The sequence below is a fragment of the Manis pentadactyla genome, chromosome 5 (assembly GCF_030020395.1).
Source record: "Manis pentadactyla isolate mManPen7 chromosome 5, mManPen7.hap1, whole genome shotgun sequence".
Lineage (NCBI taxonomy): Eukaryota > Metazoa > Chordata > Mammalia > Pholidota > Manidae > Manis > Manis pentadactyla.
In genome coordinates, this window is record NC_080023.1 from 35,654,894 (window position 1) to 35,681,427 (window position 26,534).

The following is a 26,534-nucleotide window of genomic DNA, read 5'->3' on the forward strand; positions in this document are numbered from 1 at the left end:
CTTTCCAAAGGTTTAATATGTTTTTATTTTGTCCTCTCAGAAAAATAATAATAATTAAAAGTCCTTGTCTAGTAATTATTTTTGGCTCAACTTCCTGGAACAAAGCAATCTCTGCCTAAATAATTTAGAGGTTTGTATTTTACTTATGTGGTTTTTAATGGTATCTTACTACATACATAGTGTTTATTTAATTAGAAATACAGAAGCAATTACTAGAGCTACAAAAGAGACTTGAAATCCCGTGTTCTGCATTGCTGTAACAGAGTGGCAATTTCAAATGTTCGTGAGCCTGACAGCAGCTGTTCAGACAGAGAGGGTATGAAAGGAAGAGACCGTCACTCCAGAAACAATGAACTGGGTGCTTCAAAGGCTATGACTTACATATTATATTTACAAATATGGCATTGAAGAAATCTAACACTCCTAAAAAAAGGCAATTAAATAGAAACTATTCAGCGGTATGTCTCAAATTTCTAGACAATGACTGCAACAGCCAGAGAGGAAATGAAATCTTCAGTTGCATCAATATTCCTTCCCTGTACCGGGTGTTGATTCAGGTTCTATGCGGTGAACAACTGCTGCTCATTTCAGCACCTGCTTCTCCAGAAAACAGTTCTTTGGTTTTCTCTGGAGAACTCCCCTGCCACAATTGTAGGCAGCCTGAGGGATGGGTCTACCAAAATATCATTCCCTTTTTTGACTTAAAGGTGGGCAGGCACATGGCCCATTCTATGCTAGTCACAATTTGCAGTCTGGACATGGGAAAAACTGAGCACAGATGACTGATTCTGTGGTATCCTGAAAGTTACTGTCTGCTAGCCAAGCTGCCTTGGATCATTCTTGACCCTTTTGTAATGCTTTTCATTTGATTCTGGTAACTACTCCACCTGAAGTATCTGCAGAGCTTCTGTATTATGGAATTTTAGCAGAAGCATGTTAGTCCTCTGCTGGAAGCCAAGTCCTGTCCCAAACCTGCCTATTGTAGACGGGCACTGACAACATGCCTAGACCAGGCCACCAACCACTAAATAGCTGGGATGATTTCTGCTCTGGAATTATGACTGCATGGTTACCTGGAACCACAGTGCAACCACCTGCCTTCCAAGTCACCAAGCTGTCTGGAACCTTCCCCAACAGGACCTACTTGCTAGATCAGATCTCCTCTGATGGTAACAGCTGCCCTGACCAAGCCCTGAGTCCAGCATGTTCTGGGATAACTATGGGTTCCACCCTAAGAAACTTACACAACAGTCAAAAGGCTTTCCACATCTCTAGCTTCCTCTCCTTTACCTTCTTGTTCCTGCAACTGTGATACTAGCTCCTTACCCTCAAGTCCATCTAAGGTGTAACAAAAATGTTACAACAATGAATAACCATTTTCTCTGATATTGGTGATCTGCTAAAAAAAAAAACTGGTTGTTTTTCATCTTACAAAAGGGTTTTATTTTTAAAAGAATTTTTCTATAAAGGAGGAAGATAAGGAAACTTCACTTTTCACATGGAGAACTGCTCATGGTCAGAGAGCCAGTAAGTCCCTGAGCCAGGACAATATCTGGAAATGGATAAAGTCCAGATTAGTTCTAAAGCTTTAACACTGATGGATGCATTCATTCATTCACTCAACAATAAAGTTTGACCTGACCTCTTCCTCTGACTCTATTTCTCCTCTGCTGGCTCTATCCCATCTCAATGGTTTTTCCAACCACAACCCTCTCCTACCCTCATGGCCTTGTCAGATGCTACTTAGATGTCAAAGTACCCTCCCTGACCATTCTTTCTTGAAGTTTTCACCTATAAAATTTTGAATAAATAGTGGGCTTTTGACCACTCCAATATTAACCTTATGATCTATATACTCAGGTATATAGCAACTGAGAATCATCATAATAGATGCACAGATGTATCTAACTTATGTACTGAGGATAGGACAGGTATGGGGGCACCTGTAGATACCTATCAAGTATGTTACTTTAATAAGTATAATACTTCAGGCAAGTCTCTTGCATCCAATAAATGTTTACTAAAATTTCTCTTTTATCAGGCATCCAACAATTTCAAGAAATTTATATTCTTGTCCTTGTCCTGGTACCTGCTATATATTCTCCTATCAGGACCTCTCTTTACCATTCATGGTAAATGATATTTTTCTTTAAGTGTTTTGGTGGGAGCTGATCTAAAAATAAATGTGAAAACATATTAACAGCATTTGTCTGAAACAGGGAGAGAAAAACAGCTTCACAAGTCCTGAACTCTACTGAATTGCAGCAAGACCTAAAAGAAATACTATGAATTCTAAATGGTGGACACTAAAAAAAGTATTCCTAACATTAGGATGAAATGTTGTCCTTAGGCTGCATTACATGAAAATCTATGGCATGCCTCATGTTGGGCCTTGCACATAATAAGCACTCCATTTCCCTGGCTGCCAGCCTTGGAATACTAACCTAGAAAGATAATCATCTCAGGCATGCTGAGTTGCTAGAAATAACACTGATAAAATTTATTAATGCCAAGTCATGCTTAATAGGAAAAGAAGAACAATAATTTGAAAGGAATTTAATGATATCCCCTTGGGACTATCCCATAGATCACTTGGTCAGATAGAAGAAATAAACAGTGTGTTTTAAAACATAGATTTAAAAATTGGCACAGAAACAGACTGCACTAACAATGAGAGGTTTCAACTGCTAAACATCTACAAGGCATCTTCTAGGAGTCTCAATTACCTAAAAGCATCATTGACTTGTTTTGGCATCAAGTTCATCTCTGAGAAGGTACAGAAAACAGGATGAAGAATTGTCACTACGGGTTGGATTCTAATCAATGCAAAAGTGATAAAGAAGAATTGATAGTGAAAAAAAACTGTATGAAAGAGCTTTTGACAGTCAAAGAGGGGAACACCAGCCTAACCCCAACATGTATTCTGGACTTTGAAAGGACATATTTCAAGTTGTCATCCAGACCCTAAATGGGCAGAAGTCCAGAAGGCTGTCAAAGGCTTCTGTGTTATGGAATTTTAGCAGAGGCATGTCAGTCCTCTGCTAATGATGCTTATTATGAAAGGTTCTGACAAAGGGGAAAAGGGAGGTCAATTCAGAGAGACCACTGCTGCTGCTCAGGAAGTCCCTGAACACGTAAAAGATGATCACGAAAAGGCTAGAAACAGGCTCACATATTCAATAGTACATAATACCAGATGCTTAGACATCTGAGAATGGAAGACAGGTGTTTTTAAAAATGCTAGAGACAAGCAAAAATGTTTTCTTCCTTCCACTTGAAATACAAGGAATTGAAGAGCTAGGTCTGCTGCTTGGAATAGATGGTGCAATGTTAACATAATAAAGTACAAAGCATAAGGTCTCCACTCCTACCTCTCCTACTTCATTTTATTCTCCATTAAGGGTACTCATCTTAAGAGTAGAAAGGTTAGAACAAACATTAGTTGGAAGAGTTAAAGCAAAAGAGAAGGTAGGAGATTATTTTAAGAAAGAAAAGAGAAAAGCCAACACCCAGCTGCTTTAAATGAATTCATATCTTGTAAATACACACACACACACGATATATACAAATTTTGAACCTACAAAACCGTGAGAATCTACAGAATTCAGTGAACTGTCACTAACCACAGGACCATGATGAATGAGAGAGGTTCCAAGAGCTAAAGATAAGAAACTACAGTCCCCGTGTTCTGAGCAGGAAAGAAGATGGGTCCTGGACATTATAAACTACTGTTTATGAAAATGGCGGACTATGGATGTGCTTCCTGAGTTCACCTATCTATATAAGGGGAACTACAGTTTCTAAAGGACTTACAGTACAATTTTGAAAATACTTCAAAAGTTAAAAAGAACATTTCACTTTAGTATGGTGAATTCAGTTAACACTGAATATGATTTCATGGTTTAAAAAGTGATATGGCTCTCAAACAGTATGTTTAGTCAAAGACTAATTTCCCCCTTTAAAAAAAGCTCCTTTACATGACCTAAGCCTGAACAACACTGTTAGTGGCCAATGAGTCTGAGGTCAATACCAATAAAAAATTACGTGTAGACAATTAAAAGAATGATGTAAAGGAAGGTGCCCACTGGGGATCAGCAAGCCTCCACAGACTAACTTTCTTTCCTTTTTTTTCTCCCTAAAATAGAGCCTTTAGCATCTGGATTTCAACAAAGCTTTCAGCTAGGTATCTATTCTTAAGAAACAGAGACACACGATTACATGAATATGTACTGATGTGGATTCACAACCAGCTGGCAAGCATCCAGAGGGGACTCACACGGGAGCTCTCCTTTGGGTCCCCCTTGCCTGCAAACCCTTCTGAAGGAGTCTAACTTGGGGTACCCTTGGCTCCTGCCCCTCCTCTCTGCTCCTGGCTTTGTATCCTGGCCACAGGTGCCAGGACCAACACGGGACACCTGACCAGCCAGGCCAATGGGCTCCCTTCTGGGAAGGTGGAGGTGTGTTCCAGAGATGCAGGCAGACTTGGCATTAAGCAGGGCCCATCATGGAGGATGGGGCTGGCGAGGGGGGGTCACAGCACCCTGAAACCATGTGCATGCTAAAGGTATGAAGTGGAGAACAGAGCAGATGTACAGAGGAAAATAACAACACAATACCGGGTACAATGAGTGACCCCAGAGTGAATCCCATGAGGCTCTGCTGTGATCCAAGAGGGTCCCTAGAGAGTTAAAGAAAATATGTAACTTTAAGAGGGCTTTGGAGCCAGCCTGACTGGATTACAATGGTAGTATAAGGACATACATGACATGACTAAGAACTGTGCAAATGACAGGAGAGAAGCAGAATTCAAGGAGGTTCTAAGAGGTTGATTAAACTGAAGGGCCTATACTAAGGTTTAAAAAAATCAACTATACAAAAACAACATGGGGAACATTTGGCCCAGCAAAATACATGGTTTTATTGCTTTCTTAGCAAGAAAAGACTTGCTGAGAATTACAAGTGGCTGAGGAGGGAAAGGGCTGTTTTACAATGGGGGCACTATTCTTATCGAGAGCTATTCAAGCAGGAGCTGGATAACCAGTTGGGAGGCAGGCTGTGTCAGGGACTATGCTGCACCAAAGGATCCCTAAGTTCCCTCCAAGTCTGCAATTCCATGATACTATCTGTTAAGAAAAAAAATATTTTTTTGAAAGGCAATTATGAGGTCATCAGAAAACCACCGGTACAGTGTCAATACACAAGCAAGTTTTAATCACTTTGTATTCAGAAAAAAGCATGAAGAGTTGATAAAAATACTTGTGGCCTAGTTAACCCCACTGATCCCAGTAGCAAAGTGTTCATAGGATGACACAAATAATATTCTGATTGAACGAACCCTTAAAACACACTGGGGAAAAAAATACTAATAAACAACCATGGAAGATATCTGAATTATTACAACTTTTCCTTTTTGATCACCTTATGCATTTTATAACATAAAAACAGGGAGATACGTGATTGGTTCCAACAGACTAGCTCTCATTTTATTAAAAGCAGCAGAAATACCCAAATAACATCATTTTGCTGCTGCATTATTCTCAGAATGAATCAGTGGCGTCTGACAGGCACCTGGTTCTTACCTCCACTGTGACTTTTCAAGAGAGAAAAAATAATTCACCTTTATTTCTCACCCAGTGAGAAACCTAAAACCTACTTGTTAATTATGACTTTGGCAGAAAAGTCAGTGCAGTGCACACAGCAACATAAATTGCCCATAAGCAAGAACAGCTTTTTACTCTATAGAACCAGACACTGCCTAGGGTAATGAAAGGGGTGACAATTTTATCTGCCTATTGATGACAAGCAGTCCAAAAATGTGGCATGCCAAATATCCAACAAGTCCATTTGAGCAAGTCCAGAAAAATAGGAAATCCATGAAAGAGCACCAGAGAACTCAAGCATGTCCCACAGTGACCCTGAGAATGGGTGTGGTTCTGGGATGGCTTGTACTTAATAACCCACAACGACTGGTTAGATGAGCTAGGCTCAAAGATCTAAGAGTCACCTGCATAAAGCAAGTAAGGCACGAAACTGACAGGCTGGCATCCTGCAGTTTGTCAGGATGTGGCTAAAAAGAAGACAGAAACCTCCTCTAAGCAGATAACCAGGATGTGTGAATGACAGCTGGTGGGTTGCAAAGACTTAAACACAGTGCTGGGTGACATCAATGCAATGACACCTACACACGTGTGAGACTGCTGTCAGCCTTACCCAGTTCAAAGGAGGAACAAGAACAATGAGAGGATGGGTTTAACAGATGAGATGCTTCAAGAACCTTCTAACACCATAAATAAACAAGTGCAGAAAAGACCTCTTTATGCCATGTTTGTGCCTCACATGCTAACCACTACTAATTAGAGTTGTGAAGTCAGCCCCTTAGATCTGCTGGGATACCTGTGGCCATTGTTGAACCGAGTGCAATGGGCCTATTGTTGTACATGACAAGAAAACTCCATGGGATTACCAAACCACCCCAGCATGGTAAAAGCTCAGCTTCTAAAATGTGAACAGCATGCCCTTATCCTGATTACCCACCAGATGCAGATAAAAGTAGCATGTGCTTAGCACCTGCTTTATAGCAAGTGCTTTCATTAATTTCTTCACTCCCAAACATGTCCCTGTAGTCTGTAGCACCCCAAGAGCCAAAAGGACACAGTGATGACATGAAAGATTGTTCTCATCAACTGATTATGGAGTGGAAAGTCTCTGAAATAGAATTATCAATCCCAAGTGGACTAAATCCACATAGTTCCTACATGTCTGAAATTCATGGCAATGGGGAACAGGTAAGACGCTAATAATCATATTTACTGAGGTTCTAAGGAATATTCACAGGAAAAAGATGGAGGAAGTAGAGAATGGAAATTCTGATTTCAGGATAAATGCAATACTTTCTAAGAAAACAAATGTACACAAACATACATATTTTGGCACATGTATATCCTCCCAATCTTCTCTAAGATGCAAAGGATGTTTTCAGTCTTTCATCCCAGTATTTTCTATCTTAGTAAATGGTGCTATCATTTTGAGCTCAGAGCCCAAAACTTTAGTCATTCTCTACTCTTTAACACTCCATATCCTATCCATCAATAAATCTGTTAGATATACCTTCAGACTATATCCTGAATCTGACCACTTCTTACCACTTCCACTGATACCTAGTAATCCAAGCCACTCTCAATAGCTCTTGTTTCAGCTCCTACCCCCAAGATAAAATCAAAACCTCTGAAGGTGGGGCTCTGGGATCAGCATGTTTAAAGCTCCTCAGGAGATTCCAATGTGCAGCCAGGGTTGGTCTACTTTTCACCCAACAGGCAGATTATTTACTGGTAGGTATCACCACCATTTTGCCAAAGGAAAACAAGAGTCTTGGACTGGTTATGTGACTTGCCCAAGGAAACACAGCTGGGAGAAGCCAGAAATCAGATGTCACTCCAGCCTCCTAGGTGCCTCAAGTGCTTCATTCCATGTGCTCTCAACTCAATTATTTATAAGGTTAGCTTAAGATGCTCAGGAGAGTAGGGGCAGCTCTAAATGAGCTGTCGTCTCAAGTTTTGTTGCTGTGTCACAAAACAAAGCCACTCTACTTTTTAAGTGGCTTTTATGTCAAATAGTCTGGTACGGAATAGACTAAAAACATAATGCACAGGTGGACAGTAAAGATGGTGATTCTGGTTTGCATTAATTGCATTTAAAAGAAAAAGGGACAATTCCAGTTAAAATATGGACAAGTGTCTGGCATCTTATAAAGAAAACTTTTAATTCAGACTGAGGCCTTGGTATTTGGCCTTAGTTAAAACTGAAATATAGAAAGTAGTTCACCAACCATAAGGATAAATTCCACAGGGAAAATTACTTAAGATTACAGGAGATTCATCTCAGCACCTGGGGAAATTAAGAGGGCTTTTTTTTAAAAATTCTTCTTTGCTAATTATATTTACTTAGAAGTCAACAACAAAAAAACTCCTTCATGTAATGATTTCATTGATCTTTAAACAAAAAGACAAGAATAAGTAGCCATTTTGGGTTAACTTGGCCAGTGATTCAGAACTTTCCCTCCCCTCCTAGGTCAGATTCTGCCTTGTAAAAAACATTTCCATCTGTAGAGTACAAATCACATCACTGCCTAAAAAAAAAGTGGCCCTTTTTTTTTTAGAGAGCTATACAATAGAAACTATAGAGGAACTATACAATAACCTATGCAATACAGTTTACCATATACTTCAGAACTATATGACAAAAAACATTCACACAATGGTTGGACACAAGGCACTTGATCTAAGGCACTGTGGAGCCTGTTTTCTAACCCTCAGAGCTGGAAATAATAATCACAGGCTGAAGCCAGACACCCAGCACCCACCCATGCAGCCAGAGAAATCACATTGCCTAGATTAAGAGTCTCAAAAACGAGCATCACCTCAGCAACCAGGGAGGGCAGGTAAATTGGGACTTTGTGGGAAGTTATATTCTATATATTAACCTGCAAAAGACTTAGTTTCATAATAAGATGTATCAATAATTGTAAACTAAAGAAAATAGACTCCTTGAAAATAAAGTTGTTACAGAAGTTTCAGAGATTTTTACTAAGCTGATAAGGTATTTCTTCCAGGTGGAAATGACTTCATACGTAAGCTACAAATACAGGGTGAATAAAGAGATTACTTACTATAACATACTAAAACTAAGTAGGTTAGCAAAAAACAAGTAATGACACTGCTGAAAGGCTCAAATTCATCAAGCTCCCAGAGTAGATATTACACCAACTAAAAATAAATGTTTACTCTTCATTTGGTTGTACTGAATTAAGTATTTAATTTAGAATTTTAAGGGAAGTCTTTGAAACCTAATAATCGAGTAGCATAATATGAACATCACCATTTCTGAGAAGGGAAATCTAAAGGAGTGTAATTAGACCCTTAGATAACTGGGCAATAGACAAAAAGAAATTTACCAAAAATATCCATATGCTCTTGTTTTCTTGGCTGTCAACCTGTACAGCTTTATACAATCTATTTCTCATCCTCTCTGCAAGCAAGTAAATTCAAGGATCTGCACCAGTGATTTTCAACACTGCTGCTCATTGGAATTATCCAGGAGATAAAATATCAATGTTTGGACCACATGCCCAAGGACCAGACTGACTGATTACACTGGTCTGGGATACGTCCAAGTATTACTGTTGTTTAAAAGCTCTTTAGTTGATTCACTGTACAGCTATGGTTGGGCACTGAGGTACACAACATGGCAATAAAACAATCCACATTATATAAGTCTCCCATTGCCCTGACCACAATGGATACAGTTTGCATTTAAAGATGGAGAGTCATTCTTACTCATGTCATTTCTGCAACCATTACTCACAACTGTGAAAATAAAGTGATGAAAATTGAGTAAGTTCACTTGAGAGCATTTATCACAACCATTCTGGACTTGATGGTGGAATGAACCAAACTTAAGCTTACGATATGGAGCAGTACATCAAATTTGGATAAAATCTATACAGATAGATCTGTTCCATGTCTTAGGTCACAGACAGTACAGAGCTTGGATTAAAAATAAAAAGGTAGAGTGGGGATCCAAGAAAAATGGTCAGGACAATAGGTGCACTCAGAACTAAAGAGCTCCAGCTGGCCAAGAGCAACAGTGGGGAAAGGGAACACAATGAAATTCAGAACCCTATATGGAAAGCCCAGTTTGGCATAGATCTGCTCACCGGTGAGGAGTCCAAGCTAGGGTCAGTGACCAGGGTCTCCTCTCCCAGACCAAGGCAGGGACTGCAGTTCTGGAGCTCTATGAATTGCTTGACAGGCACTCAGGGTCCAAGAAATGATGACAGGGTGATTCCTGCCATACCCCTAGAATGCTAAGTCAGAGCCTCTTAAATGTCTCCCACTGCTAAGGTTTTCAGGGCTGGAGGAGGGCTAAATCCCCATGGTGGTGAGAGAGAGGCAAAGAGAGAAGATGAGCTGCAGATGCTGGAAGGGGATTTCTTTTACATCAAGTTGGACTGCCTTCAGGAGCAGAGTTAGGCACAAAGACCTAAGCCAATTACAGAAGTTTAACTATCCTAGACTGGTGTCAAACATCTTTCTGATTCACTCTTGTATACCACTGTTTGCTTACCAAGTGCTTCACTCAGGAAAGCCAATCTAATATTCAAAAAAGATCTGGCCCACTAAAATGCTTTCCTGGTCCAGAACTCAGGCTAGAATTGGCCTTCTTAGGAACACTGGCTGCTGAAACTACCACCAAACTAACCTGATCACATTAAGCAGAGCCCCCAATAGATAAGATCAGTCATCTTCAGAGATAGCTCACATGCAAAAATGAACAGGAGCTCAACTGAAAACAAACATTTCCCTTTGACCAATTTGCTGTGTGAATGAATGACCAATGAAGCCAAGTTCTATAGTCCCTTAGATCAACAAGAGTGATCATCATTGCACAGACAAGCATACTACTCGAAGTTACCATCTATGTACACACATTTCATGTTAACATTTAAATAAAAACAGGAAGGTAGGTCAGGATGGTTTTCACTTACCAAGTCTATTCAAAAAGAGAATTTTGCAAAATGGGAACAAATAACAGACTTCAAAAGACGCCATGATTATATAAAACCTCTAAATTGTCCCAAGGGCCATGTCAAATGCAGTATTATCTAGGCACTAACATAATGTGTGAGGTTTTATGAGGATATTTGTGTTTGCCTTCCCTTGTAAGGAAGTTGAAGGCTTGAATGTCTACTTAAGAAAGAAGTATATCCACACATGTATTTTTAATAAGCATACTTTGAGCCATGATTTCCATTATAAAATCACTATATTCTGAAAAACTCTAGTAAATTCTAACATGTTAGTACATGCTGGAGGTATAATTTACAGCTGTGCAGTCTAGAGTGGCAGCCCCTAACCTATGAAATGGGAACCAGGAACATGAAATGGGACTAATACAAATTGAGATGTATCATAAATAAAAAATAAACAGGAGATTTAGAAAACATACTACAAAAAAATGAATGCAAACTATCTCATTATTAATTTGTATATTGATAATATGAAATAATATTTTGGATATATTTGAAAGCAAATACAGTATTAAAATGAATTTCACTTGTTTATTTTTTAAACTGTGGCTAGTAGCATATTTAAAACTGCATATGTGTCTAGTATTTATAGCTTGTATTTTCTTTCTTTCGGTGCTGATCTGAAATGCAAATGACAATTTGATATGAGTAGATTCCATGCAATCATTAGTGAAGTTCCAGTTGGTCTAAATTTTGAACTATACTCCTAGCACAGAGGATTAAAAAAAAGAGTAGTATCTTGGCTCTTTTGTAAGGGCTACTATATGAAACCTTCAAAGAAGTATATTGGAAACTGGAGCCCAAAATTCTTGAGCAGATAAAAATGAACCAAGCTTGCTAAAAAAAATAGTGTGACCAAAAATACTTGGTCACGTCTAATTAATTGAAACCTCATTAAAAAATACTTTGTTTTCTGGCATGCAGTATAATTTAAAAACCTACAGAGATGCAAATTAACTGAAAAACCATTTAAAAGGCAAGACTTCAGACTCATGGTCAGTTTCAAAATCAACAGCTTCCACCTTACATGTGCTAACAATCACAAACCAGAGCATATAATTTTAGAAAGGATCCCATTCACAATGTCTTCATAAACTATAAATCACATAGGAACAAATCATTAAAATGGGCAGGATTTAAGAAAACTCTCCAGCACATGAAAGAAATAGCAATAAGTAGAGAGAAAAACAAAGTGTGACTCACTTATGTGAAAGATGTCAATTCTCTCAATAAAAATTGATACACTTAATGCAATGCCAACAAATATCCCAGCACATTTTAAAACTTTAGTGATACATTCACTGGCTCAAGTGGAAAAATGAGCATGAAAAGAGCCAGAAAAAAATTAGAGAAAATAGTAGTGGGAGTAGGCCAGCTATGAGTATATTTTTTATTAACTGCAATAAAGGAATTTGATACCCTAGGCAAAAGAAACAGACCAAATAGAGAAAAGGGGGAGGGAGAGAAAAGGTGAGGTAGAGACTGACTCCAGAAATAGCTCAACTATATATGTTAATTTAGTATATAAAAGAAGCACTTAAAATCAGAATGGGAAGAATGTACTAATGAATAATTGATTATGTTAGCTGGACTATAATCTGAGAAAAAATAAAATTAGGTCCCTACCTCCTATAGCTCAACAAAATAAATCGCACAGGAATTACACATATAACTTTAAAATGAAACCTAAAAGTCCTAGAAGAAAAATATAAGTGAATAATTAGCATTTTCTTGAAATAAGAAATGATATTAAAGCAGAAACATAAAACCTGAAACATACTTGAAAAAATAAACTTATATACACTAGAAAATACTATGAAAAGTTAAAAGATAAACCATAAACAGAAGTCATATCTTTAACAAATGAGGAAGTCTTAAATTCAATGAAAAACATCAACACAATTCAGAGAAAGTTAAAAATAATCACAAAGCTTACCATAATATATTCAACCTAATAATTAAAGCAATATAAACTTAGAGATTCATTTTTTGCATTGCACATTTGAAAGGATAAAAAAAGGCATCTACCCAGTGCTGGAGAAGGGGTAGAGAAATAGGCACTCCTGTCCACTTTCAGTGGGGGTGTAAACTAGTATTCTGTAATATGTATCAACAGTCACTAAAAAGGTACACACCTTTGATTCAGAAATTCACTTTCTAGGGACTTTCAACAAAGAAATAATCAGAAAAATATAAAAGGTATAAAAATGCATTTGAGATTGGTTTGCTTAAAAAAATCCTGAAATGACCTAAATGTTTACCCATAGAGGATTCCTTAGTAACATATTACACACTAACTTAAAAATGCTGAGCTGCCATAAAATTAATAACCTATATGTCCAACAAATAGTTATTGAGCCCCTACTGAGTACCAGGCTCTGCTCTAGGCAGAGGATATAAACAGTGACAGTAGACAAAAACCTCTTCCTTCATGGAATTCACATAAATCCATACTTGATAGTCGAGGATGTCCATGAAATACTAAGTTGGATTAAAAAAACCTAAAAATAATGAAGCGTATGATCTCATTTTTCTAAATAAATATATTTCCCCTCTTGTGAAAAACAGCTGGAAAGGATATATATTAAAATGTTAACAGTAGTTATATTTGGATGGTATATTTTGGGGTGATTTTTACAGTCTTCCTGACACCTTTGCAGTGTTTTGCCAATGAGCAGGTGTTACTTTTACAATCAAGAGAACAAAGTCAAGCTCTTCCATTACATACAGTTCAGTTACCCATTCATCGGACAGAGGGCAACTAGGTGGCAGGCAAAGTTGTAAGTGAAGAGCATACAGCAGTGAACAGATCAAACAAAAATCGCTCCCTTTGCGGTGCTCAAGTTCAGTAGGATGGTATCTAGAAGGTCTGATTATAAAACATCTCTAGGTCATCTCATCTCTAGGTCACACAATTCATTTATTCACTCAATCAATACCTGGTTCTATTATGTAACACACAATATCTCTAGTGGGAACAAAGTGTGAGTAAGCAAACAGACAAAAATCCTTTAGAGAGCTCACTATTCAGAGGATAAGAGTGTTGAAAGATGTGGGCTCCAGTGAGGAGTGAAGAATGCAGCTGTTGCCTTTACAATACTTAGATTCTAATGGAACAGGGTGACTAGAGACCCAGGCAGAAAACATCTAAGTTCAAAAGTATCCTCTGATCTATACAAACTTTCCTGTGGCTGTAAGGTAGGCACAGGATTCAATTTTCACTGGTTTTGAAATGATATAATGAAAAAATGAATGACACATAGATTAGATGGATATTCACGTTAGAAAACATAAAACAGTTTGTTCTGCCACCCTTAATATCTTCAAAATTACACTAAGCAAAATGACATATATTTGGGATTATCAAATATTATTACACACCCTCTCACAGTGCCATGTCAGGTATAAATCTTTAAACTCATCTCCATGTTTCCTTTGGGATTTCCCTCATTCACACGTTTTTGTCCCATCATCCAATTAGCAGGCCCACAGCAGGTGAATAATACATGTTCATTAAAGGAACAAAGAATCTTGGTCATTTTTTATCTTTTAATGAAAGAGCCTCCTAAAATTCTCCCTTTAACAGTTCTTACAGACATTACTACTTTAATGCCCCTTTTGTTACCTTTTAAGTAAATCAAACATAGTATTCTATATAATCACAAACATTTAAAGTTGCCATTTATACAGGCCTCTTTAGGAAAACAATCCCTTAAGCAACTCTTGAATTTATCACTTAGCACGTTTTATACAACCAAATGAATGCCTTCATTTTACCATTATAATATCTAGAATAAAATGAAAACCATTGTGTAGATATGTGTTTTTGTGTATTGTCTGTGGACAATTTAATGATTATTTTGTAAATTATGAGCTTTTGGACATTTAATTCTAACAAGAAGAGCCTTTGACGATCTGAGAACCTGATGGTGACTGCCTGTTAGTTGCCTACCCAGGAACTATTCTTCCTTTTTCCTTGTTAGTAATAAAACTTTGAGCCATGTGCCAGCTAGAAAACTCCATTTCCTAGCTTCCCTTGCAGATGGGAGCCAATGCAAAATAAACGTTAGTCTGTGTGGTACTTCCAGGGAAGTCCTTTGCTCTCTCGTTCTTCCATTTTTCCTAACTAGAACCGCTACATGATGGCTGGGGCCTCAGTGACCGTGTTAGGACTTTAGGGAAGTTCTGCACTCAGAATTGTTAAACAGAAATGCATAAGGGGCCAATGTCTCATGACTTTAGGCAATTGGGCATAGCTGACCTGGACCGCCTACCTCCGTACTAGTGTTAACTAAGAAAAACGATTTTTTTGCAAACCATTATTATTTCAATCCCTATTTCTAGTGTTCCTAATGTATTCGAAGATCCATTTGATTTAGCTGGAGTAGAAGTGAAGAGATCTAATAATCTTAGCTTTTCTGTTTTATCTTGTCTTGCTTTTTGGCAAATTTATCTACTGTCAGGGTTTCAACTGTTATCTCTGAACTCAAGATTCCTGTTTGATTTTTCCCACATTGAACCTACTAATTTCTAAATATCTTCAAATCATGTCCATTTGGCTATCCCAATGACTTCAAAATTAGAACGTATATCTTCTCTTATGGTATTGACCTTCCTTCTCAATTTCCTTATCTTTTAAAATATTTTCCTAATCAATCAGGTTTAAGAGAGTAAATCAAAGTTCCTCAAAATGCGTTTCACCTACACGAGTTTATCCTGAGCAGCTCATCTATTTTAATCCATTTGTCTCCTGTCCCACATCCACAACATTCCTGTGTCCTATGATGGGACTTTTGCGACCTCATTTCCTACCATTCTCCCCCTCACTGTTCCTTCACCACTACTGATGCCCTTGCCTTGGGGCCTTTGCTCTGGCTGTTCCCTCTGCCTGGAACACTCTTTCCCCAGATCCCCACCAGGCTAACTCTTTCACCTCCTCCATGTCAACTTTTCATTGAAGACTAGCCTAAGGAACCTATTTAAAACTGCAATCCACCCACCAACATTATGCATTTTACCTTCTATTTTTCCTACAGCAAGTACCACATAATGAATTCTATAATTTGCAAATTTATTGTGGTTTTTTTTGTCTCTTGCCTCACTAGAATGTAAGCACCTCCAGGGCAGAGTTTTTTTTTTTTTTCTATTCTTCTCACTGATGTATCCTGGGTACCTGGAACAACACTTGAAGGAGCTAAATAGATATCTGTTGAATGTGTTAATGTTCTACCCAGAAATATCTGATTCCTTTCTTCCCATTCTTACTGCTCCATTCCAATACTAATCCTGGTCTTTGTCATTTTTAGACTTTTTTTTAACTTATTTAATAAAAACTTATTCCAGACTTATGTAAGACACTTCTTTGGGGGATGACTCCATTTGGAGGATGTCATAATAAGTTGGCTCCCAACTGACCCTGTTAGAGATATTATATATTGGCATCATACTTGAAAGAGAAATTGGGTTAGACGAACTCTAAGATCTTCAAATTTTCGATTCCATGTCCAAATGACTCATCTTGGCATCTGAAATGCTCTGTAATCTAGCAGTACTTTACCTATCCAAATGTATATCCTCCTTCCAAGTTTCCCTCTGCTCCTGGCCAATTTCCTTAACAACTTTAAAATAAGCCATGTTCACTTTCACCATTTTGTCAATTGGTCACTATCTTTAACACCTTCCCTACTATTGAAAAAGATGGAATATCCTTTAGAACCTTGCTACTCCGACTGTAACTTGCAAGTCAGCATTATCCAGAATTACCTGCGAGCTTCTCAGAAATACAACTCCAGCCCCTCCCCAGACCTATTGATTTAGAATCTGCATGTAACAAGATCCTCAGTGAATCGTGTGTACTGAAAGTTTCAGGAGCATTTGTGTGAGCACTCATCTCAAATCCTTTCTCAATGACATGTTCGCCAGGCTGGACTCATGCTGTTATGTCCTGACCTTTCACAGGTTGCTCAGAGCAAGCACAATGTTCAGTTAGTAATAGCTCCTCTTAACTACTTATTCCTTATTTCATGTAAGTCCTTTTGCCCCAGTTTGGTTGTAAATAACTTGCACACAGGACGCCCATGCATGTGGCCAATGTGGATGCAGAGAACAGAAATGAATTCATGTCACTTCAAGTAAAATGAGAGTCTATTTAAACATCACTTGGAAACTGGGACTAGAAAACTCAGCGAGGGAGGTGCTCCAAGGGCTGGCTAGCCTCTCTCAGCAGCTGTCTCTCTGCCCCACTCTCGTGTCTCTTCCAGCCTTCTCTGTTCATGCATAGTTTCTGCTTCCTCTTATCAGCCTTCACATGACCTGTTAGAGCCTGCCATTCTCTCCTCTACCAGCCTGTTCCCTTCTGTTCTTTCTGCTTCAATTTTCACTCTATGTCTCTAAGCTTAACTCTTTCCACAAGAGAGATGATCACCACAGAGAATCTGTTTGAGCCAAAACACAAGGTTACAAGTGTCTGAAGCACCTACGGATTGTCTGTTGTTGGGTCGGGAGCATACCGATCAGCTCAGGTTGAAGGGCTTGCAGTTCAGAACAAGGCTGTTCAGCCAGTGGGAGCTGTCAGAGGAGAACAGTCCTTAAGAAAGAAAAGTGTGGGCAGGGCAGGCAACGGGCCACATCTCTAGCCCTAGGAGTCATTTTTTTATGCTGTCCTTACCAAAGTCCCCAGCAAAATGCTGAGCACATAATAAACTGAAACCAGCCAAGAGGGGAGGGAAGGGTCATTCACCAAGTGCCACTATGCCCCCGACACTGTGCTGGACGCGTGGAAATACAAAGAATAACTAAGAAACTGTTCTTGTTTTCCCAGAGTTCTTAATACAAATGTGTCACTGAACCTAGCTTTTTCCCTGAACCATCAGACAGCACCACCCTCACCAACCCCCAGGAGTGCTGTAAGAGTCCATACAGCACTCTTTGTGGAAATGCCAGTCAAAAACAACACTATAGCCTCTCGATACTAATATAATCCTTTCACATGCCACAGGTTTTGCATTGTTTTCTGGTCTTTTCTCTCTTCCTTATTTCTGACAATATATGATTCATCTTCTGCTACTATATGAAAGGACAATTCCCATTTTTACCACTATGTTTTCATTACCTCTATGGCTCACTCAGTAATGATTAGGAAAACTTCACTTCACCAGAAGTGTAAAAAAAAGGAATACATTTTGTACTGTGTATTTTATTGTAACACTATAATTTATTCAACTGTGCATCTAAAACTATATTGCCCTATACAGTTTTTGTTATATTACAAATGAAATAACTATGTATTAAATTTCTATGTAGGACACAGGTCAGTTTTGACTCTTGCATAGCCACCTACTCAGAGCAGTTTCATTTAGGGCTTCCTAAGTACTGCAATCAGAACATCATAGCTATTAGAGCCCAGTGGCCCCATTTTTCACATGAGGACTCTAAGGAGGAAAAATAATAAAATGCTCTGTCTCAAATCCTGGAATCCTATTCTCCCTTCCCTCCCCCCAAAGCTACTTTACCACCTGCCTCACATTAAAGGGTGAGGTGAGAGGGAAGGGGGGCAATCAGTGATGATGACAAGATAGACTAGCTTTCAAAAACATGTTATCCTACCCTTTGCAGGATTCAGGTACTGGTTTATAGGAAAGAAAAAAAAAAGTACAATTTGGAATATGTACAATCTTGGCTTTGCCATAAGCAAAATCCAGGAATATTTACAGAATGTCTGCCCATGCCAGGCAGGACACCGAGGGCTCCTCAGGACGAAAAAGGTGTCTCAGTCCCCCAAAAGCTTACTTGCTATATACCCTCAGGCATCTGTTGCTCAATGCGGACAGGTGAAGCGATTCAACAGCTGATCTTGGGTGGAGCAAAGAAAACGCCTTACACCTTTGCTAAGAAGTCGGCTCATCTGGTCAAAGTGCACAGGACCCGCAAAGGGAAAAGCAAAAAACTAAAAACACCTACAAAATAAAAGAAAACAAAACCTCGGAGGGGAGCTGGATGAGACTCCGCTGCAGAAGGCAGAATTGAGGAGACTGAAATGCACAGTATCCACTGAGCAACCAACCCCAATTAGGGCTCCTCGCGCTCTGACAGGCAAGGGGCTGTGGATAGAAGGATCCTGCAGCCTGGGAAAGGTAACCCATGTTGTCTGGAGCCATGATGTGCGGGTTGCAAAAAGGTGGGCGCCATAGGCGGGGGCGGCGGGTTGTGATCTGTTTACTAGGGTGGGGAGGTGAGGGGAGACTGGGAGGTTTGTGCGCTAGTGATGTGGGAGGTGGGCAGGACAAGCGCGCTCAGGCACAGGGACCAAACGGTCACTGCGGTGTAAAGAAAGCCTTAGGGCTCCAGCCCAGGTCACCAATTTGGGGTTCTGAAGCCGTGATGGGTCTGCAAGAGCATCAGAAGGGGCGCAGAGAGAAGGGTCCTCCAGGGACCAGGCGCAAGAGCCAGACTTACCCAGGTGGAACCGGGCATTTCTTCCGTAATACACACATACACACACATACACACACTCCGAGACCGGGCATCTCTTCCGTCTCACACACACACACAGCCGGACCCCAGGGTGGCCCCGAGGTGCCCCCGTGCGCGCTCCGCATGGAGCCCCGTGTTGCAGCCACTACTCACCCTCGGCGCGAGAGCGGATTTCCGATACTGTTCTACGCATGGTGGGCATCGCGGCGGCCGCGGCAGGTGGGTCCTCAGCCCGCACCCTGCACCTGTCACGGCGCCTCGCGGGCTGGGGAACTGGCTGCGCCGCACGTAGCGTTTAGCAGCCGCGTGGGTTCCACCGCCCACCAAGGGCAGCGCGGCCCCCGCACGCGGGCAGGAGGAGGAAGAGGCAGCGAAGGCGGCGGCGTCCGCAGAGCTGGGCGAGCTCGCCCTGCAGCCGCGGAGGGGGCGGCCCGGCAAGGGGTGGAGCTTGGGCGCCGGCGCCAGGGGAGGCGACGCCGGGGCGCGCGCTCACTCGCTCCCGCGGCTGGACGGCGAGGAGGTCGGGAGAGGGGCGGGGAAAACCCTGCGAGAGCCTCCTGCGCTCCGCCCCAGACCGTACCATCCCTGCGGGGTGGGTTATCTGCAGCCAGCCCCCTGCTTCTTCGGGCGCCTTTGCTCCGTCTCGCGACTTCGGCTCTTTCTGTCCTTCCTCAACGCCTTTCTGACTCGTCTTCTTGGCCAAAGGGCAGGAGATGCTCTGATTTCTGTGTACCTGCTTCTCCCCTTCCCTACTACCCTCTTGCTTTTAATAACAATGGAGTCGCCCGGGGTCTGGAAAGTAATGTTGGGTCCTTGTTGGCGGGCAGGGGCGGAAGGACGTGGGACGCCATGGGTTAAGTCCCAGCCGGTACCGTGGGACGGGACGGTGCGTTCGTCGCCCGAGTAGAAGCCTACCCTCCATGCACCGTCAGCGGCCTTTGCGGCCTGAGCCACGTGTTCTCCCTCGCCTGGCCCACGAGCAACAGGCTCTGAGACCGGTCCCCGGGCGCTGGTGGCCCTTCCCGGTACTTGGGTCTTTCTGTGACCCACCTGCGTGTGGGCCCCGGGCGTCCTTGCAGTGAGTGTTCTGCAGCCTGACAGAACTCTGGAATCACAGTACATCAACTATTGGGCCAGGTGGTTCAAAAAGGACTTTGTTGTTTTTAGTCAAACCTGCGGAAAGTTGGGTGGAGTAGTTTCACCTGAAAAAGGTAGAGGTCCTAGTATAAAAGCCATAAATATTAAATTTTAATTTGCCTCCTACCTCAGTTTATTGTAACATCGTTGCGTTTTATTTTGTATAACGAGATCTAGGATAACAAGGTTTCAATATAAGTATGATACATTTTTTATTTATTGCTCGTCTCATCTTCAAGTTAGAATGTAAGTTTTACTCAGAGCAGCTGAACTGCCAAGAAAGGAAAACATTTACATTAGAAGTCGTTTGTGTCTTCCCTTCCTCTTGTGCGTTCTCCAGCACCCAGTGGAAGAGGGCCTCACATGGATCCTGAAGGGAGAGATCTGGAGAGGTCTAAAAAGAGAGTTAAGTGATTATTCCCAAGACTCAAGAAAAAATAAAATCTAGTGGCGTCTTACCTCCATTTGTGGCTTTCCCTCTGCCTCCTGCAGGTAGCATTTGCTAATCAGAGCCCTACCCTACATTAATACTCAGTCAGGCAGTCAATGCATATTTATGAAGAGCCTGCTCTACTCGGCTCTAATTCAGAGGCTGGGATTAGAACAAAGAAAATGTATTTCCAGCGTTCAGAAAACATTGCAGGGTAGAGCAGGGCTCAAGATAAATGTGTTTGTTTTAATGATGATCGTGATTTATAAGTACAGTCTTACTAAATAAGTGAGCACACAGCCTTTTTGGGTCTGTCATTACTGGCCATTTTTATTCCTTCCAGGTCCAGGGCTTCCTTGTATAAAGCAGGCTTCCCTGGTTTGATAAACTTAAGTCTGAAGCAAAGAGTAAGTACAACAAGAAAATGGTTAAAAAATCAACTTGAAAAGTTAGTGAACAGAAACCAGAGAAAATGCAGCACTTTTATGATTCACATTTTAAGTGTGACTTCATATAAAGCCAGAACTTATTTTTATTCAAAATCAATACACAGTAGTGACAATATTTGGTTTATGAGGATCAGCTTTGTAATTCCTAATGAACCTTCAACTGAAGTCAGTTCTGCTTTGTAAATTGTTTGAAGGGAATTCCAGAACTTACCCATTTTCCATAGAGCAACCATTTTGTGTGTGTGTGTGTGTGTCCCGTTAAGAACCCATTAGGAAAGTTGACAGTGTATGTCATTCGTACAGGAAATGACAATAGTGTTTCATACTGAGAACATTTTATAGTATAGTCAATAGCTTACTGTGTGTCCTGTCTCAGATTATTCTATCACTCTATCCATAATGGTAAGAGTATCCCAACTAACTCATTTTTGAAAAACTTCATTCCTGATGATTAGAAATCATATGCGTTTTTATTGGTTCAGACACCTGACTGAAGTGGAACATTGCACTAATCTGCATCTGCCTGATTTCAAAGCCCTCTCTGATCTTATCTTCCATTGTTGTAAGAAGCACAGCCTGCCAGCCCCTGGCAGGGAACTCTGGTTCCAGCACCATAACCTTGTTACACAATCTGTAGTACAATTCAGATGTCAGCAAGATCATTTAAATGCTTTCAGGTCCTCTAACTACACTGCTGATGGACTTGGAAGGAGGAGGGTTAATCAGGGACAGCTTCTCATCCTCCACAAAATCTACATTGAATGCATACCATGTGTGAGGTGCTGAGCCGAGTGCTAGACTGCAGAGATGCTTAATGCACATGTGAAAGTTAACCAGCAATGTAACAAGACAGCTGACACTTGATGCCAAACACACAAGAAGCAACAAGTACAGGCATTGAGAGAAGGGGAGATTCCAAGAACTGGGATCGTCAACACAGTTGTTAGATCTTGAAGCAGGGGTTAAGGCTGTAGAAATGAAAAGGAGGTAACTTCCAGGTAGGAATGTTTGGCATGTAGTAAGTACTCAATAGTGATTGTTTGATGAATGTTTAAGATAAATGGAATGATACGAAAGCACATATTTTTGGGGGGAACAATGAGACCAATTTGACTACAACAAAAGTTCTCATTGGGAATCTGTCTACTTTAAGTGGGCAAATTCTGTTATTTGAACTGTGTCTTAATAAAGCTGTTAACGACTTGTCTCAAAGGTGTCAGCCACAAAATTATCACATCCAGAAACTCAAAAGGAAACTTCAGAGGTATTCCTACCTTGGTAGGTTTTCATTTACTGATTACCTGATGTTGCTTGAGTTTATTGATGTTTGGGCCCATCAAGGATTAAGAATTGGTCCCCTTTGGGAGGAACTCACAGTGAAGTAGGGAGACAGGCATGTTCAATAATTTACTAACTTGGAGAAGTCCTTTGGGAACTTCTGGCTTGAATGTAGTTAGAGACATGCCTGAGAACTCTGCTTTTGATTGAGACTGAGGCATGGAAGGTTGTTAACCACACTACCATGGAATACAGATGCTGAACTGTCCTGGCCACTATAAACTCTTTTGTAGAAGCACAGAAGAATTGGGTAAGTTAATCTTAAATTTTAGATAATTGCATCTCTTAGTTTAAATTTAAGGCTAAGAGAAAATTCTATCAAATTACAAAGCTACCTGGTTATCACAAGAAGAGATGCTTTTTACTTTTGGTGCATAGTTAGTGCTATGTTGATTCAGTGGATAGTGTTGGTTAAGATATGATTATATTATTACACTTTCCCCAAGTCTTCCCATCTTGACTGCTCTCTTTCAGTCACTATCCCTTACATGCACACCTATTCAATACACCCACAAGCTCTTGAGGCTCTTTTTCCAAAATATACCTTACTCTTAATCTACTTCTCTTCATTTCCACCTTTACCATTTTTGTACAAGCCTCCATCATTGCTCACCTGCAAAAAATTCCTAACTGATCTCCCTGCTTTTATTTTTGTCACCCATTCATCTCACAAGTCATAGTTACAATTATTTCAAAACACAAAATAGTTTATGCCATTTCTTAAGGTTCTGACCAGATGGCTTCACCACTGAATTTTATCAGACATTTAGATAAGACCTAATGCCCATCCTCCTTAAAGTTTTCCAAAAAGTAGAAGAGGAGGGGCTACTTCCAAATTCATTCTATGAAATAAGCATCACTCTAATCCCAAAACCAGGCAAAGACACCACAATAAAAAAAGAAAATTACAGACCAATGTTGCTGAAGAACATAGATGCAAAAATACTCAACAATTAGCAAACCAAATTAAAAAATATATCAAAAAGATCCTGCATCATGATCAAGTGGGATTTATCCTAGGGATGCAAAGATGGTACAATATTTGAAAATCCATCAATATCATCTACTACATCAACTAAAAGAAGGACAAAAATCACATGATCATCTCCTTAGATGCCGAAAAAGCATTTGACAAAATTCAACACCCATTCAAGATAAAACTCTCAACAAAATGGGTGTAAAGGAAAGTACTTCAGCATAATAAAGGCCATATATGACAAACCCACAGCCAAATCATACTTAACGACAAAAATCTGAAAGCTTTTCTTCTAAGAACGGAAACAAGACAAGGATGCCCAGTCTCCCCACTTTTATTGAACATAGTATTGGAGGTCCTAGCACAAAGAAATAAAAGGCAACCAGATTGGTAAAGAAGAAGTTAAACTGTCACTGCAGATGACATGACATTGTACATAAAAAATCCTGAAGAATCCACCCCAAAACTACTAGAACTAATAATTCAGCATATTGCAGGATACAAAATTAGTACACAGAAATCTGTTGCACTTCTATACACTAATAATGAACTAGCAGAAAGAGAAATCAGAAAAACAATTCACAATTCCATTCACAATTGCATCAAAAAGAATAAAATACCTAGGAATAAACCTAACCAAGGAAGTGAAAGACCTATGCACTGAAACTTACAAGACACTCATGAGAGAAATTAAAGAAGACACCAATAAATGGAAATATATCCCATGCTTATGGATAAGAAGAATTAATATTGTCAAAATGGCCATCCTGCCTAAAGCAATCTACAGATTCAATGCAATTCCTATCAAAATACCAACAGCATTCTTCAACAAACTAGAACAAATAGTTGTAAAAGTCATATGAAATCACAAAAGACCCTGAATAGCCAAAGCAATCCTGAGAAGGAAGAATAAAGTTGGGGGGGTTACGCTCCCCAGACTTCAAGCTCTACTACATTGCCCTGTTGTGTTTTTCTCATAGCACTTATCTCTATCTGAAGTTTTCTTATTTGCTTGTTTACATATTTATGGTAAATAAGTCTTGCTAAATTTGTCTTATTATAATTTGTCTAACTTTAAGAACAATGTCTGTCACATACCACAGGATCAATAAGTATGTGTTGAATGAGTGAGTGAACTGAAAAATGTGTAGTGTGAATGATCTGGTTCCCTAACATTGGAGACTGGAAATAAATAGGGAATAGGTAGCATTTTATTTGAAGAGATATTAAGTTATGTGCTTCATAAGCATATATACTGTGCTATATTACTTTGTCAGAATCATTGACATACAATAATTTAGAGCGTATTTGTGCTTGATATCAGAAAAATCTTGTGAATATCATATTGGCTTTTGTCAAAATTAGGTGATCAAATTTTAAAAACAAACTGATTTCAACCAGAAGCTCTAAATCCATTTCATCGAATAATCCAGGCACTTTTCTTACTCATAATGATAAAATCAGTACTTTCCTCTGAGGCCTCTGATTCATTTCTTGTGACTGTGTTATCATTCTCTTGTCATACAACTTAGCAAGTTTCTAATTCAAAGTTTTAATGACTTGAAACATTATCGTCTCTGTATACTGGGAATTTTCAGCCAAAAAAAGTAGAATGATTTTTTTTTTCTTCGCTATACTGAAATTGAAAATACTTTGTTCTTGTTTAAATGAAACTAGAATTTTAAAATTCTAGTATATGAAAGAACTATTAATAGAAAAATTCTAGTCTATGAAAGAACTCTTAATAGAAATTTAAAAAAATATTTTCCAGTATATTTAAAATAGCATTCAATTCATATGCCATCTTTTAGGAAAAAACATTTCTGAATATTTAACTCATGAAGTAAATGAACATTCATGGGAAAACAATCCTAGTATTGAGATGTTAAATTCAAATTTATTATTTCAAAGTGATGATAAAAGACTAGTTAAATGGTATAATTTTTTTTTTTTTTTGTGAGGGCATCTCTCATATTTATTGATCAAATGGTTGTTAACGACAATAAAATTCTGTATAGGGGAGTCAATGCTCAATGCACAATCATTAATCCACCCCAAGCCTAATTTTCGTCAGTCTCCAATATTCTGAGGCATAACAAACAAGTTCTTACATGGAGAACAAATTCTTACATAATGAATAAGTTACATAGTGAACAGTTCAAGGGCAGTCATCACAGAAACTTTCGGTTTTGCTCATGCATTATGAACTATAAACAGTCAGTTCAAATATGAATACTCATTTGGTTTTTATACTTGATTTATATGTGGATACCACATTTCTCTCTTTATTATTATTTTTAATAAAATGCTGAAGTGGTAGGTAGATACAAGATAAAGGTAGAAAACATAGTTTAGTGTTGTAAGAGAGCAAATGTAGATGATCGGGTGTGTGCCTGTAGACTATGTGTTAATTCCAGCTAGACAAGGGCAATAAAACATCCACGTATGCAGAAGATTTCTCTCAGAACGGGGGGGGGGGTGAGGTTCTAAGCCTCACCTCTGTTGATCCCCAATTTCTCACCTGATGGCCCCCCTGCGACTGTGCCTGTCTTAGGTTGTTCCTCCCTTGAGGAATCTTACCCGTCTCTGGCTAACCAGTCATCTTCTGGGGCCATACCGGGAAATGTAAAGTTGGTAAGTGAGAGAGAAGCCTTATTGTTTGAAATGGTTAGCTTTTTATTTCTTTGCATATTTATGCCCTGTAGCTTCTATGCCCAGCATTTGTCTTGAGGTATCTTTACCACTTGGAAGAATTATGATACTCGGTAAAATTGATATGAGGCACGAATTCTATTTAAGGGTTGTAATTAGGAAGGAAGAAGAAAAGCTATAGAAGTAGCAGGCGGAAGAAAACATGGGAAGATTTGATTATTTCTTTGACATATCTTCTTGTAGAGTAACTTCAGCATGTATAGGTTTTAAGCTACTACTTAAATTGCACACACACATTAACATAATAGGAGTATAGTTACATAACCAAAGCATACCTGTAATTACCAGCCATCTCCAGTGAAACCAAGAAAACCAGTTAGGCACCTTAGGCATTTGTGAAAACTTATCTATGATATGGTGGATATTGTCCAACTGAACTTGAACAGTCTGAGAGAAATCAGACAAATTAAAACAACCCATTCCTGGGGAATGTTC

General features: G+C 39.5%; 1 protein-coding gene across 3 annotated transcripts in view; it reads right to left on the bottom strand.

Annotated features, from left to right (window-relative positions):
• The window catches only part of ATP8A1 (ATPase phospholipid transporting 8A1), a 216,983-nt gene extending 197,477 nt beyond the window's left edge, over nt 1–19,506 (bottom strand). For all 3 annotated transcript variants that reach the window (XM_036905468.2, XM_036905471.2, XM_036905469.2), the window contains exon 1: nt 19,211–19,506. In XM_036905468.2, the coding sequence (XP_036761363.2) occupies nt 19,211–19,259 (49 nt within the window). In that variant the 5' untranslated portion in view covers nt 19,260–19,506. The remainder of the gene's footprint in view (nt 1–19,210) is intronic.
• Nucleotides 19,507–26,534: the final 7,028 nt, after the last annotated feature.